The following is a 15,375-nucleotide window of genomic DNA, read 5'->3' as shown; positions in this document are numbered from 1 at the left end:
GCACATGCTGTCAAGTTTGTGTCCTGTCAATGCAATCTCATAAAGCTGTCACTTTGAGCTAGTGCTCAGAGGGCATTTGGAAAGACTGTACAAATCTGTTCATTTTCCAGCTGCCATGAAAACCCAGAGTAGAGCCCAAGCTTTTCTTCAGTATAGTAACTGTCTGTCATCTCATCCTGTGCTACCTCTGAGGTATAGCCATCACCACCTGAGCTACAGTAAGGTACCAAAGAACAGATTCCACAGTACATCTGCACAGTCTCTGAACAAGCAGATTCATTACCTTTACAAAGGAAAGACACTCTCCTTTTATATCCTTTTGAGAGAAACTTCTCTCCCCTCAGCCTGAGGTCTGATTTAAACACGACACCAGGTGTGTAAAAAGAAATTTACCCATGGCAGAGATACATGCTGCAGGCAGCACATTTAAACTGGGTCATCAGCTCCTGTGTGTGCAGCGACTAGGAATTCATGGACCAGGTTTGCTACACACTGCACACATATAGGAGCTGATAACCCCATTTAAGCACTATGCCATCTATATGTAGTCCCACACAAGTAAGTTTCTACTCCACACCCAGTGTCACATTTAAACTGGACCAGATACCAGGATTTCTATTCACAAACAGTGACAAACCTATCTAATTAGTCCAGACTAAGGCTGCAGTCCAGTATACACTTAACTGGGAAAGTCCCATTGAATTTAATGGACCTTACTGCTTATTAACATTGTCTAGGATTAGCATTGTAGGACAAGCTTCCAGGACAGTTCTATTACTTGAATGTTATTACGGAAAAAAGGTAGTTCCCAAACAAATAAAACGAAAAGGGACTGTGATCTTCGCCATACAGCAACAACAATGGATAGAAATGTTCAGACCTAATGTCACCCCTTGCATTTTGTTTCTTTAAAACTTTGTTTTTGATGCAACAATCTGACCGCGGGGGGCGTCTAGACGCAGAAAATCCTATAAGCACAGCGACACTTATTTATAACCAAAAAAAAAAAATTAGGTTAAGATATGGTTACAAACGGGAAGAGGAGCGGGAAGCAACGGTCTCGGCAGAGGCTCAGATAACAGAGGTGTTCGCCACGTAGCACCTCTGGGAAAGGCCAATATACTTTAGCTCCGCCTCGGCCTCGCAGTATGAAGAGCTTGCGAGGGACGGGGAGAGGAGCGTATTTTTCTCTTACCGATTCATAACCCTCAGGAGCGGAGGGAAACACGACAGCGGCTCCTCTGCCCCGAACGTCTCGCCTGCCATGCCCCCCTCCTCTTCCTCTTCCCCCGCCTCTTCCCCGGCTCCAGCCTCCTCGGTTGTGACCGTCTTCGATACTGCCTTCAGCATTTTCCCTCTCTCTTTCTCTACCGCTCGGCCGCCTCCGATTTTGCCGGCTGCCTTCCTTTCGGGTCTGGCTGCCACGTTCAGGCTGCATTGCAGCCACTTTGCCAGCCACGCTTCTCTCAGCTAGATTTCTCTAGGCCCACGTGGGTCTCCGCCTCCTCCGGGAGACAGGCTGCTCCGTCCCACAGAGCAGGAACTGGAGATCGCGCCAGGCTTGGGCCTAGTCAGAAATACTCTGGGGCAAAGACAACGCACCTCCCCAAATACAGTTTAAGGAAAACGGACGCAAACGGAGTACATTTTATGCAAAGGCAAAAACCTCTTTGCAACCGCAACGCGTAGTTGGTGTGGTTTTCTAACGTTCTAAGATGAATTGTATTATGTGATTTATTATTAACAGCAGTGGTTAGGATATTGCCAGGACAGAGCACCTCACTCCTGGGAAGGCATACTGTACTTGAAAGTAAATCTCTTAGAAATCTGACTTAGTGAACTTCATAAAATCCTGCTGCAAATCTCTCACAAATTAAATGCCTATGAAATAATCCAGAGCAAAGTGTCTAACAGATCAACTAACACAGGCAACTAGCCCCTCACAACCTACCATTAAACGTTGTTATGTGCCTTCAAGTCGATTTCGACTTACAGCGACCCTATGAATCAGTGACCTCCAATGTTGTTATGTGCCTCCAAGTTGACTGTGACTTATGGCAACCCTATGAATCAGTGACCTCCAAGAGCATCTCTCATGAACCACCCTGTTCAGATCTTGTAAATTCAGCTCTGTGGCTTTCATAATGGAATCAATCCATCACTTGTTTGGCCTTCCTCTTTTCCTACTCCCTTCTGTTTTTCCCAGCATTATTATCTTTTCTAATGAATCATGTCTTCTCATTATGTGTCCAAAGTATGATAACCTCAATTTCATCATTTTAACTTCTAGTTATAGTACTGGTTTGATTTGTTCCAACACCCAATTATTTGTCTTTTTCACAGTCCATGGTATCCGCAAAGCTCTTCTCCAACACCACATTTCAAATGAGTTGATTTTTCTCTTACTCGCTTTTTCACTGTCCAACTTTCACATCCATACATAGAAATTGGAAATACCATGGTCTGAATGATCCTGACTTTAGTGTTCAGTGATACATCTTTTCATTTGAGGACCTTTTCTAGTTCTCTCACAGCTGCTCTCCCCAGTCCTCACCTTCTTCTGATTTCTTGACTATTGTCTCCATTTTGGTTAATGACTATGTCAAGGTATTGATAATCCTTGACAAGTTCAATATCCTTATTGTCAACTTTAAAGTTACATAAATCTTCTGTTGTCATTACTTTAGTCTTTTTGACGTTCAGCTGTAGTCCTGCTTTTGTGCTTTCCTCTTTAACTTTCATCAGCATTTGTTTCGTTTCAAATCATTACTGGTTTCTGCTAGTAGTATGGTATCGTCTGCATATCTTAAATTATTGATATTTCTCCCTTCAGTTTTCACAGCTCCTTCATCTTGGTCCAATCCTGCTTTCCGTATGATATGTACTGCGTATAGATTAAATAAATAGGGTGATAAAATACACCCCTGTCTCACACCCTTTCCGATGGGGAACCAATCAGTTTCTCCATAATCTGTCCTTACAGTAGCCTCTTGTCCAGAGTATAGGTTGCGCATCAGGACAATCATGCTGTGGCACCCCCATTTCTTTTAAAGCATTCCATAGTTTTTCATGATCTACACAGTCAAAGGCTTTGCTGTAATCTATAAAGCACAGGCTGATTTTCTTCTGAAATTCCTTGGTCCGTTCCATTATCCAATGTATGTTTGTAATATGATCTCTGGTGCCTCTTCCCTTTCTAAATCCAGCTTGGACTTCTGGCATTTCTCGCTCCATATATGGTAAGAGCCTTTGTTGTAGAATCTTGAGCATTACTTTACATGCATGGGATATTAAAGCAATAGTTCGATAATTACTGCATTCCCTGGGATCCCCTTTCCTTGGAATTGGGATATATATGGAACTCTTCCAGTCTGTGGGCCATTGTTTAGTTTTCCATATTTCTTGACAAATTTTTGTCAAAATTTGGACAGATTCAGTCTCAGTAGCTTGTAGCAACTCTATTAGTATGCCATCTATTCCTGGTGATTTGTTTCTTCCAAGTATTTTCAGAGCAGCTTTCACCTCGCATTCTAAAATTTCTGGTTCTTCATCATACGGTTCCTCTATGAATGAATCTGTCATCCTGGCATCTCTGTTATAGAGTTCTTCAGTGTATTGCTTCCATCTTCCTTTTGTGTCATCTCGGTCAGTCAGTGTGTTCCCCTGTTGGTTATTCAACATCCCTACACTTGGTTTAAATTTGCCTTTCATTTCTCTAATCTTTTGGAACAGGGCTCTTGTTCTACCCTTTTTGTTGTCCTCTTCTATTTCTATACAGTAACGATTGTAATAGTTCTCTTTGTCCCTACGTACTAGTCGCTGTATTGTTTCATTTAGGGTTCTGACTTTTGCTTTTGCTTTCCTTCTCTCTTTAACCATTTGAAGAGTTTATTCAGTCATCCACTGAGGTCTTTCTCTCTTTTTAACTAGAGGTATTGTCTTTTTGCATTCTTCCCTGATAACATGTCTGACTTCATTCCATAGTTCTTCTGGTTCTCTATCAGCTAAGTTTAAAGCCTCAGATCTGTTCCTTATTTGATCTTTATATTCTTTTGGGGTGTTATTTAAATTGTATTTTGGCATTAGGATTGCTTTGTTGTCCTTCTTTAGCTTTACTCTGATTTTCAATACAACCAGTTCATTATCTGTACCGCAGTCTGCTCCTGGTCTTGTTTTTGCAGAAAGTATGGAACTTCTCCATCTTCTGCTACCAATTATATAATCAGTTTGATTCCTATATTGACTGTTTGGTGATGTCCACATGTACAGTCATCTGTTTGGTTGCTCAAAAAATGTGTTTGCGAGAAACAAATCATTGGGTTCACATAATTCAATAAGGCTTTCTCCTGCTTCATTTCTATCTCTTAAGTCCCATTTTCACACAATTTCTAGTTCTTCTCTGTTCCCTACTTTTGCATTCCAGTCCCCCATGATAATCAGAACATCTTGTTTTGGTGTGTGATCAATTTAAAAAATAATTAAAAAATAATTAAAATAATACAAGCAATAATATACTCACATAGAGCTCTTGAGAAGACAATAATAAACAACATCCTAAACAAAATACTCATTAATCAAAGATACATGCAGATTCCAGAATACCACATTTTGGAACTGATTCCTGTAATTTTGAGGCATCTTTTCAGTTTAGCAGTAACTTTTGTGGTCATGTTTAAAATTATGGATCACCACCTATTGAACTACTGGATTAGCATGCCACTTTGCATGTTAATCAGTAGCTGTGATTATGGTGATGTGATCAGACAGATCTGCCCTGCTTAACACTAAACTCAAAAGAAGAAACCTTTATAACTTCCAGCCACTGCAAATCTGCATTGGGGCTGAGGAACTCCTGAGTGGTTTCAGGACTAAGCACAAGAGAACTCATTAGTGGTTGTGCAGCATGCCTCCCTTCTGCTGCCTCCAAAGCCCCTTCCAGTGCTTATGCACCTCATAGTTCTCCCCTACACTGACACATCAACCAGGACCAGAATTAGCAGGGATGGTGAGCAAGGCTCACTGACTTACAGAAAGACTACTACTGACTTGAGAAACTGCCACCATCTTGGTGATACCACATTGTGCACATGCTGAGATACAGTGCCTTGCATTGCAAAAGTACAGAGACCCCTGACCAATGCTCTCATATTACTGAATTACAAATGGTACATTGTAATTTTGTTCCATATGATATTTTATTTTGAAACACTGAAACTCAATTATTGTAAGGTGACATGGGTTTTATGTCTGGATATGTTTGTAAGAAACATAAAAAACTGAAACATGTTGCTTGCATAAGTATTCAACCCACACACGTTACTATTGGTAGAGCCACCTTTTGCTGCAATAACAGCTTTAAGTCTTTTGGGATAGGTATGTACCAGCTTTGCACACAGTGTCAGAGGATTTTGGCCCATTCTTCTGGTAAATTCGCTCCAGGTCTTTCAAGTTGGTTGGACGTTACTTGTGGACTACAATTTTCAAACAGCACCACAGATTCTCAATGGGATTGAGATCAGGACTTTGACTGGGCCACTGTAGGACATTCACATTTTTATTCTTGAACCACTCCAATGTAGCTTTGGTCTTGTGCTTGGGAACATTGTCCTGCTGAAAAGTGAATTTCCTCCCAAGCTTCACGTTTTTAGTGGGCTGAAGCAGATTCTCTTGCAGTATTTCCCTGTATTTTACTCCATCCATTCTTCCTTCAATTTTAACAAGATGCTCAGGCCCTGCTGATGAGAAGCATCCTCACAGCATGATGCAGCCACCACCATACTTCACTGTGGGGATGTTGTGTCTTGAGGCATGGGCAGTGTTAGGTTTGCACCACACATAGTGCTTTGAGTTTTGGCCGAAAAGCTCTATCTTGGTCTCATCTGGCCACAAAACCTTTTCCCACATCACAGCTGAGGCACTCTCAAGCTTTCTGGCAAACTGCAGACGTGCTTTCAGATGGTACTGTTTGAGTAACGGCTTCTTTCTTGCCACCCTCCCATACAGGCCAGTGTTATGCAGAGCCCTTGATATGGCTGACTGCTGCACCATTACTCCGCTCCAGCCACTGAACTCTGTAGTTTCTTCAAAGTGATTGTTGGCCTCTCTGTGGCTTCTCTCACAAGTCTCCTGCTTGTCTGAACGCTGAATTTTGAGGGACGGCCTTTTCTTGGCAGTGCCTGGGTGGTGTGATGCAGCTTACACTTTCTGATTATTGATCCAACTGTGCTCACTGGGATATCCAAACACTTGGATATTAGTTTGTACCCTTTTCTTAATCTATGCATTTCTATTACATTATCTCTCGCTTCTGTAGAATGCCCTTTGGTCTTCCCTTTGCTTCAGATCCACAGCCTGACCAATGATCCTTCAACAGTGGGGTGGTTTCTGGTACATACCTAACCCAAAAGACTTAAAGCTGTTATTGCAGCGAGAGGTGGCTCTACCAAATAGTAATGTGTGTGGGTTGAATACTTATGCAAGCAACATTTTTCAGTTTTTTATGTTTCTTACAAACATATCCAAACATGAAACCAATGTCACCTTACAATAATTGATTTTGAATTTAAGTGTTTCAAAATAAAATATCATATGGAACGAAATTACAATGTACCATTTGTAATTCAGTAATATGAGAGCATTGAGTACTTTTGCAAGGCACTATATGCATACAATCAACAAGAGCCAAGGGTATGTGCCATGGCAGCAGCATTTATTTAACATAAGAGGGAGCTGCCACTGTTCACACCTCTTCTCACCCAGCTCAGTTTCTGCAGCAGCCACTTCACTGACAGTCACTTGCCTGCCTAGCTGCTTGCCTGCCTGCTCATTCAGGGCCCATTCCCCATCGTGGGACAGCAGTAGCATCAACAGCAAGGAGAAAAATCAGAAACCATTGTCACTGTTGTAGATACCAAAGGGACAAGGGAAAAGAGAATCCAGGGATACTCTGGTGTCTGAAGTGAGGACCCACAAAACCCTGAAGATAATGCTAATTGCTGAGTTCCACAGTAAAAGAATGTAGTGCCACCTTAGTCTGTACCCTGGGTAACCTCTTGATCTGAGTGCAGTCCCATGCTCTATGACAGAGGTAGACAACATGGTGCCCTCCAGATGCTATGGGCTACAACTACCATCAGCTCCAGGCAGTATAGCCAATGGTCAGGGGATGGGAGTTGTAGTCCACAACATCAAGCGCCTAACACATTGGCTACCTTTGCTGTATGGTTTCAGCACAGCCGATCGAAGGATCAAGAATTTAGGCTGCAATCTTACCCCACTTACCTGGGAGCAAGCCCCATTTAATTAAATAGGACTAACTTGTGAGTAGACATGGCTAGGATTGTGCTGTTCTCACTGTAATTGTATGTTTGGGACATTGTCAATATGATACTTCTTAAAAAATTGTTATTGCTTTACTATCACCTTTATCTATTCATGACTATGTAAATGTACTGCCCTCAAGTCAATTCTGACTTATGGCGACCCTATGAATAGGGTTTTCATGAGGCTAAGAGGCAGTGACTGGCCCAAGGTCACCCAGTGAGCTTCATGGCTATGTGGGGATTCGAACCCTGGTCTCCCAGGTCGTAGTCCAACACCTTAACCACTACACCACACTGGCTCTCTGTAATGCCTTACGTAGGGCAATATTTGAACTAGTATAGTGCAAAGTATGTGAGCAGCTAGATAGTCCATAGGAACCAGTGGGTCATACATCAAACAATAATTGTAATTATTTTATTTTATTACCTAAAAACCAATAGTACCTTTTTTCTGATTCCTAGTAAATACTTTTTTAAAAGTTAGTATTTTCTACCTTTTGATTAGAACCTAAATCATAGAACCTAATCATGCTTGACCTTGGCAAACATCTTTCAAGACGGGCTGTGGCGTCAGTTTTCCCACAGAAAGAGCCAATTTCCTGTTCTGTAGTTTTCAGTCTTTTAGACCTCAGACCCATCTTTAGCCCAAACGTGCACTTGGAGGACCCACTTCTTAATTTTATACCATATATTTGAAAGGTGATAGTGCTGCTGTTGTAACCCACCTTATGTCATGCTGTGAGCTTTCCCATTATTATTCATCAGGTATACTTTATTTTTTGTAAAGAAAAATAATGTAATGTTTTCCTTTTTCTATATGTGAAGTTCTTGTGACATCATTAAAAATATTTAAAAGATGAACCGGATATTATTTCCAGGAACCATTTCACGCATAACACTCTGAACACTATTTGTTTCCTGTATAAAACACTATTTGTTTCATGTATAAAAGATATTTTCATCTGCTTCAGAATTTGGAGTGGGAAACCCTCTTGAAACTGAATATGCATTATGGCCAATGAATGTGTATTAAAAACTAATCTAAGCACAAACCTATTTAAGAAAAATGTCCTAACATTTTTATAGAGTCTCTGGGAAGTCAACTATAAGAAAAGAAAAAACTGCTTCCTAGAATAGATGGAAATCTTACACACATACATCATGTCAGCCAACATAAAATATCTGGCACATTCCAACTACAGGGAATTCCTCTCTCTTCGCCTTACCAACACATCTTTTTATTAGACAATACAGTGAATCCCATTATTACTGGTACAATAACTGACCATTATTCCCAACTCAAATGAACACAGAGAGCATTAATCCCTAATAAAAACAATCAAATCCAAACTACATATACTGTATCTATTATTCAGGAATTGCATGTGCTTCTTGTGCCGCGCTTTAATTATGTGTATGCCAAACCTATCAGCAGAAATTCCTTGTATAAGGCAAAATCCAGTCTCATATAACTTGATTATTTGCAATTGTGGCAGATGGAGGGCAATTTAAGATCTCAACAGCCAAATATGATTAATAGTCACTCCTCCATTACATTCAGCTCATTGCTATTCCTCCCCTGCAATCTTTAGTCACCTAGGACTTTTTTTCTTCAGGGGTGTTTTTTTAATGGTTGAAGATGGCCTGAGTTGGCCTTTCCATTAGAAGCCTATACTGTATTACTATACTGTATACTATACCACATATGAAAGTCCTGATTAGGGGACTTTTTTTTGCTGCAGCTGAAAGGAAGAAACTTTATTTTCTTGTTTCAAGAAGGAACCTTATTGCACTGCAGTATATGTACTTCTGCAGCTCCAGAACAATAAGAAGCAAGAAAGGGTGGAGGGTTTTGTGCTGGAGAGAGATGAATGAAAGAGGCAAGCAAGGAATTCCATTTGCAGTGAATAGGAGATGAAGGAAAGAAGTCTAGTGGGCTGTTTAATCCACTCTGCGTATGTGTATGTGTGTATGAGAGAAAGAGAATAAAAACTATATTTTTTAATATTTGTTACAAGAAAAGGCATAATGATGTTTAAGGCTAGTTCTGAAAGGAGCACAATTCTGCTAGTGAACAACACCTACCCCACCTGTCTCTGTACTAAGATTTTAGTCCTCTATTATATCTTAACAAACTTATCTCATTGTATTCCACTCTTCAAATATATCTTTCTTTGCAGCAGGAGTGTCTAACCTATGGCCCTCCTGATGTTGTTGGACTCCAACTCCCATCATTCCCAGCCAACATAGCCAGTAGGGTCTGTAGTAATGGGAGTTGGAGTCCAACAACATCTGGAGGGCCACAAGTTAGTTACCATTGCATTACGGTATTCCATCTTTCAGTTTCTTCCATCCCAGTACCCTCTTTTGCCTTCCCCACCCCTTTAATAATTTTAATTATCTCCCCTCTAATCCCAAGGAGATCATTGTCTGTTTCCACTAGCTTAACAATTCCATTTTGTACTTCTGCTTTTTTAGACTCCCCATCCACTTAACAAATGTTCTTTCTCTAGAAATCCCACCTAACTCCTCAAATGTCACCTCATTTCCTGAAACACAGCTGTGCTTGCAGTATGATCTTAGAACAATTTTTCAAGTGTGACATCTCTGATATACAGTGCAATGAAATGAAGGACAGCATCTGAGTCATGCTTTTGTGGGTTTGCAGACCTTTACATATCTGAGCACCTCACAACATACTAGTGTGTATATTCCCAATGTTTTCCTGAGCTTTTTACTCTGTTTTAAAATATCTTCATAGGTGTATATTATGAATGCAGGTTTGACACTAGCACCTGGCATTCTCGGCATTCTGCCAGGCCCCCAGGGAGTGACCACTGACACCTGCTTTGCACTCCCCTTCAGCATTTTTTTCCTGGCTGGAAGATCTGCGCAACAATAAATAGCTGGGTCCAGACCCCATTTTAATATTACAAAATGGCTGTACATAATGCTGATCTGGGGAATTGTAGGAAATTAAAATGGCAGCCAACCCATTTGCTTGGAGCAGTGTTGCCACAAGTTACCACCAAGTAAGCCCAGTAGGATCCACCAATGGAGGAGGGCCACTTTGCCCAGGGTGCCTGCAAAACATGAAAATGGCCCAGCACAAATGTCCCTAAAACATGTGCTTAATCTTTGGGTAAATTATGAGGCCACTGAAAAAAGTGAGCGCATGTATCCCAAGTTCACTGTTGCATTCCGGCACTTACGTAAAACAACTGAACAGCAATCTATATGAAACAGAACTTATAAACTCTCACATGAATTTTCCCTCAAAATAATTATCTGAAACCAATTCAGAACCAGTGTTTATCCTGTATTTCTTATGCTGTAAAGCTGCTCTGAGTGCCCTATGGGAAGAAGAGTGGGGTATACATGGCCTACTTAGGACCAAACTTGATGGGATGCTAAAAGCATAATGAGAAACCATGTCAGGGTTTCCTTTTAATTTAATAGCAGGTGCAGGGAACTATTTTCAAAAGGATCATCATGAATGGAAAGAAGAGGCTTAACCTTTCCTTCCCTAGATGTAAAGAAAATTGACCCTGTGTGGTTGTTAGCTCCCATTGGTATCATAGGTTAAAATGTTCCCTGCCCCCCACTGTCCTACTGCAAACAAGACTTCCTATACCTTCCTAGTATTTACTTTTTAAAAATCTGACATGGTTTCTAATGATACGTTTAGCATCATTGCTAGAAGGCACCAGGTTGGGGAAGGTTCTCCTACAGCAAAAAAATTGATTGGATGGAAAATATCACCATGCCTATTTTGTATCTGTAAATGTAATACTCAATATTTTGATATCTTTGGAATTCACTATAATTTATAATTGAAACTATACAATGGTCTAACAATCTGCTTATGCTAAATAAATTTGGCATGAATCCATTATTGTTTTATGAGCTTTCTCTCTCTTTTTTTGTCATTAAAAAGGTGTCTTCAAAGTACAGATGAAGAAGCTTAAAAGAGACTGATATTAATACGCCAAGAAAAAGAATGGAAGAAAAATTACATAGCAATTCAACCATTGTCAATGGTACAACTTCTAATCATAAACATTTAGAAGGCCATAGCCTTTGGGAAGTAATTACCATTGCTACTGTAACAGCCATTTTAAGCTTAATAACCATAGTGGGGAACGTTCTTGTAATGATATCCTTCAAAGTCAACAGCCAGCTTAAGACAGTGAACAATTACTATTTACTCAGTCTTGCGTGTGCAGATCTTATCATTGGAATATTTTCTATGAATCTTTATACATCTTACATACTAATAGGGCACTGGTCTCTTGGAAGTTTAGCATGTGACTTGTGGCTAGCCCTGGACTATGTAGCTAGCAATGCTTCAGTAATGAATTTACTGGTTATCAGCTTTGACCGATATTTTTCTATTACACGACCATTAACCTACAGGGCTAAACGCACACCAAAAAGGGCTGGCATTATGATTGGCCTAGCTTGGCTAATTTCATTTATCCTGTGGGCACCAGTAATCTTATGCTGGCAATACTTTGTAGGGAAACGAACTGTCCCATCTGGAGAATGCCAGATACAATTTTTGTATGAACCCATTATCACCTTTGGGACTGCGATTGCTGCTTTCTATATCCCAGTTTCAGTGATGACTATTCTGTATTGCCGAATTTATAAAGAGACTGAAAAACGGACTAAGGACCTGGCAGAACTTCAAGGCTCCAGTTCTGTTACTGAATTTGAAATGATAAAGCCTCAGAAAGCTCTGCTGAAATCCTGCTTTAGTTGCAAGCAACAAAATTTGGCCAAAAGGGAGCGATGTCAGGCTTCATGGTCTTCATCCAGCCGAAGTACTTCTGCAACAGCAAAGGCATCTCAGATTCAAAATACTTGTCATGACTGGTCTAAGGCAGACCAGCTAACCACCTGCAGCAGCTATGCATCTTCAGAAGAGGAAGAAAAATGTGCCTCTGATCCAGTCTTTCAAGTAGCTTATAAGACTCCAATAAAAAGCAAGGATGATGAACATAAAGAGGAGAAAAAGGAAGCATTTATCAAAGACCATCCTGGGGAAAATGACTATGAGACCCCAAAATATTTTCTAACGCCAACCAAAGGCCATGTTAAAAAAAGTAGCAAATGTGTAGCTTATAAGTTTCGCTTGGTGGTTAAAGCTGAGGGTGCCCCAGAAGCTAACAATGGTTGCCGAAAAGTAAAAATCACTCCTTGTACTGCCACTTTATCCAAGGATACTTCTACCAAAAACATGGATGCAAATATAAACAATCAAATGACTAAAAGGAAAAGAATGGTTCTGATAAAAGAGCGTAAAGCAGCCCAGACTTTAAGTGCCATTCTTCTAGCTTTCATAATCACTTGGACCCCCTACAATATAATGGTTTTGGTTTCCACATTCTGCTCAGATTGTATTCCTCCAACACTGTGGCACCTTGGCTATTGGCTATGCTATGTGAATAGTACTGTTAACCCAATCTGTTATGCTCTGTGTAACAAAACTTTCAGAAAAACCTTTAAATTGTTGCTCTTCTGTCAGTGGAAGAAAAAGAAAATGGAAGAAAAATTATACTGGCAGGGTAATACAAAACTGCCTTAATTTAAAGCGTTTGAAAAATAATTGACCTTGGGCAAGCACTGTAAATCAAATTGGCCGCAAGTCTTTTTTGTATAGTTGTTGCTTTGCATGTCTGGAGACAAAAAAACAACAACCGCAATGTGTGTGGTGAAACATGCATACCTATGGCTATGAAGAAATCAGCTACGACAATGAACATTTCTTTAATTATTATCTGTGATTACTCAATAGAGCGTTATTTATGTTGCTATAACAGAAAGTTTCCTTCCACACATTTGCCAGATAAAATGGCAAGTCAATAGACCTTAATGATTAGGGAGGGAATAGACCCAAACATTCATCAGGTGCATCTATTTGTAAATTACCATTATACCTTCCTACATATTTTTCTAAGGCTTTGTCCAGTTTAGTAGCAGGTCTCCAACAGAATAAGGTTTGCATCACTTTCCATACAAAATTGTCTCCTAACTGGATAGAAGCAAAAGGAAGGCAAATACCAGTGGCCAGTAATAAATGGTTAAGATTCTTTCTCAATGGACAAACTTGTTCTTGAAATTAGTTGTGAGGCCACAAACATTGTCTGAGTTTGTATTGTTATTTTTATATGGGGGCTTATAGGGAGCAGACTATATGATGTATTTTGCAAATGAAGAAGCTAATGTTGACACCAACTCTGTCAGAGAAATTAATATCACCTCCCAACAAGAGTAGAAATTGTCTTCTTGAATTTTATTTGTTCATGTTGAAGTGGCTGTTTAAGAATTTTACTTTTATAATCAAGTATGTTAGTCTAAACTGCTGATGCACAACATATTGACTTTATGTGCTATGTTTATCTTGCTTGCAATCCAATGTATGGCTTCTAAGAAAAAGGTAAAATCACTTATTTATTACCCTTCCAAATAACAACCTTACCACCCAATCTTATAAACATTTTATTGGAAGTAAGAGCTTTATATGGCACTCTATATCTAGGTTGAATGTTATTTCTTGAAGCTGCAATCATACTCCACATCTGTGAGTAAGCTCCAATTGAATTCAATAAGACTTCTAAGTAGACACAGTACTCCATTGTAAGTTGCCTTCTGTGTAGGTGTTTTACAGCACATTAAGCAACATCCAAATCCTTTTGATTTTTGTATTTGTGGTCAGGACTGCAGTCTTAAGTTATGAACTGAAATTTGCTTATGAGTGAGGTTAATTATTATGTTGTATTTTCATTCAGTTTATCCATAAGTTCCTAGTTTTAGATCTAGGATCTTAAACCCTGATCTTAACACATATTTCTTGGAAGTAAATCCTTTTAAATCAATTAAAAAATTAGGTTTACAAGTCTGTTTACACACAAAAACCATACTAAAACAGAATTGGTACTGTTTGAAGATGCAACAGGTCTTGGCTTGTGAAACATGTTTTTCAGCTATCATAAAGCTAGCATTCAAAACTGCACATTCTATATCCATAGCTTTACAAACATTTACTCATTTAATAGTTTTGAGTCAGCTTTCTCTGTTAATTGAATAATCTGTGTCAGGCAAAAGTGATTACAGCAATTTGGAAGAGAGAGGAGTAAAATCACCTACCTTTCTATCCTTTCAGTTTCTGGTGGCAATATTTTAATGCCTAAATCCCCAGCACAAGTAGGTAAGTCCATCAGACATCAGCTGGAGTTTGCTGAGGATGTTTCTTATGTTTGTATAGGAAGAAGATATATTTTGTATATAATGGCTATTTTAGTGCCTCTTTGTATAAAGAAGACTTCTTGCAACACAACTGTTGGTTTGACAAAATAAAGGCAGTAACTAGGATAATTGCAGAGTAACTGGTCTGAGAACTGCAATTAAAATCAGCTATCAAAATAAACTGACGGAGCAGGAAAAAAACAGCAATAGAAAAGTAAGAATGTACAAACTACAGTGGAAATAACTTCTATAGAAATAAACTGATATTTACATAAGAGTACAGTAAGCTCAAGATTAAAATGCTAAAAGGCCTAAAAATTCTACCTCAGTGCCTTGATCAAATACTTGCTTGTCAAGGATGGGCAATGTGATGTGAACCCAGAGCTCTCCACCAGCAAGGGCATTTCCATTTATTTCAGTGGACTGGTTAGTTCAGTGTATACAAAGGGATGTTTATATGGAAATATCCTGTCCACTGAAGTGAAGAAGGAAGGTGATTCATGGAGGAGTTTCATATTGAGTGCATTTGGGGCTCAGTTGAGAACGAATACTAAAGTGCAATACATCACTAAGATACATTCCAACAAACCTTGAGCAGCAAAGTTTTCATTATTGACTATAAAACTGTAAAGATCCAAAGCTGCATGGGACACATGGACCATTGTATTTTGATACCTGGCAATTTAAGCCTCAGGCATTAATGGTTTGCTAAGATGGACTCAATTCACAAAAACGTGCATGTATTCATTATTTAAAAAATGTATAACTGCCTAAGAAATTGAATGCAGTTACAATCCAAAAA

General features: G+C 39.5%; 2 protein-coding genes across 2 annotated transcripts in view; one reads left to right on the top strand and one right to left on the bottom strand.

Moving 5' to 3' along the window:
- The window catches only part of AVEN (apoptosis and caspase activation inhibitor), a 205,031-nt gene extending 203,453 nt beyond the window's left edge, over positions 1-1,578 (bottom strand). The window contains exon 1 of the mRNA XM_061611482.1: positions 1,196-1,578. Coding sequence (XP_061467466.1) covers positions 1,196-1,438 — 243 coding nt within the window. The 5' untranslated portion in view covers positions 1,439-1,578. The remainder of the gene's footprint in view (positions 1-1,195) is intronic.
- Positions 1,579-11,322: 9,744 nt separating this feature from the next.
- Positions 11,323-12,912, top strand: CHRM5 (cholinergic receptor muscarinic 5). Its single transcript, XM_061613216.1, has one exon. The coding sequence runs from the start codon at positions 11,323-11,325 to the stop codon at positions 12,910-12,912; it is 1,590 nt and encodes a 529-aa protein (XP_061469200.1).
- Positions 12,913-15,375: the final 2,463 nt, after the last annotated feature.

Source organism: Rhineura floridana, chromosome 2 (genome assembly GCF_030035675.1).
Source record: "Rhineura floridana isolate rRhiFlo1 chromosome 2, rRhiFlo1.hap2, whole genome shotgun sequence".
Taxonomy (NCBI): Eukaryota; Metazoa; Chordata; class Lepidosauria; order Squamata; family Rhineuridae; genus Rhineura; species Rhineura floridana.
This window is presented reverse-complemented; position numbering and strand designations above follow the sequence as displayed.

Bases quoted from the DNA above. Each gene is read 5' to 3' on its own strand.
- CHRM5 (XM_061613216.1), top strand. From the start codon at position 11,323: ATGGAAGAAAAATTACATAGCAATTCAACCATTGTCAATGGTACAACT.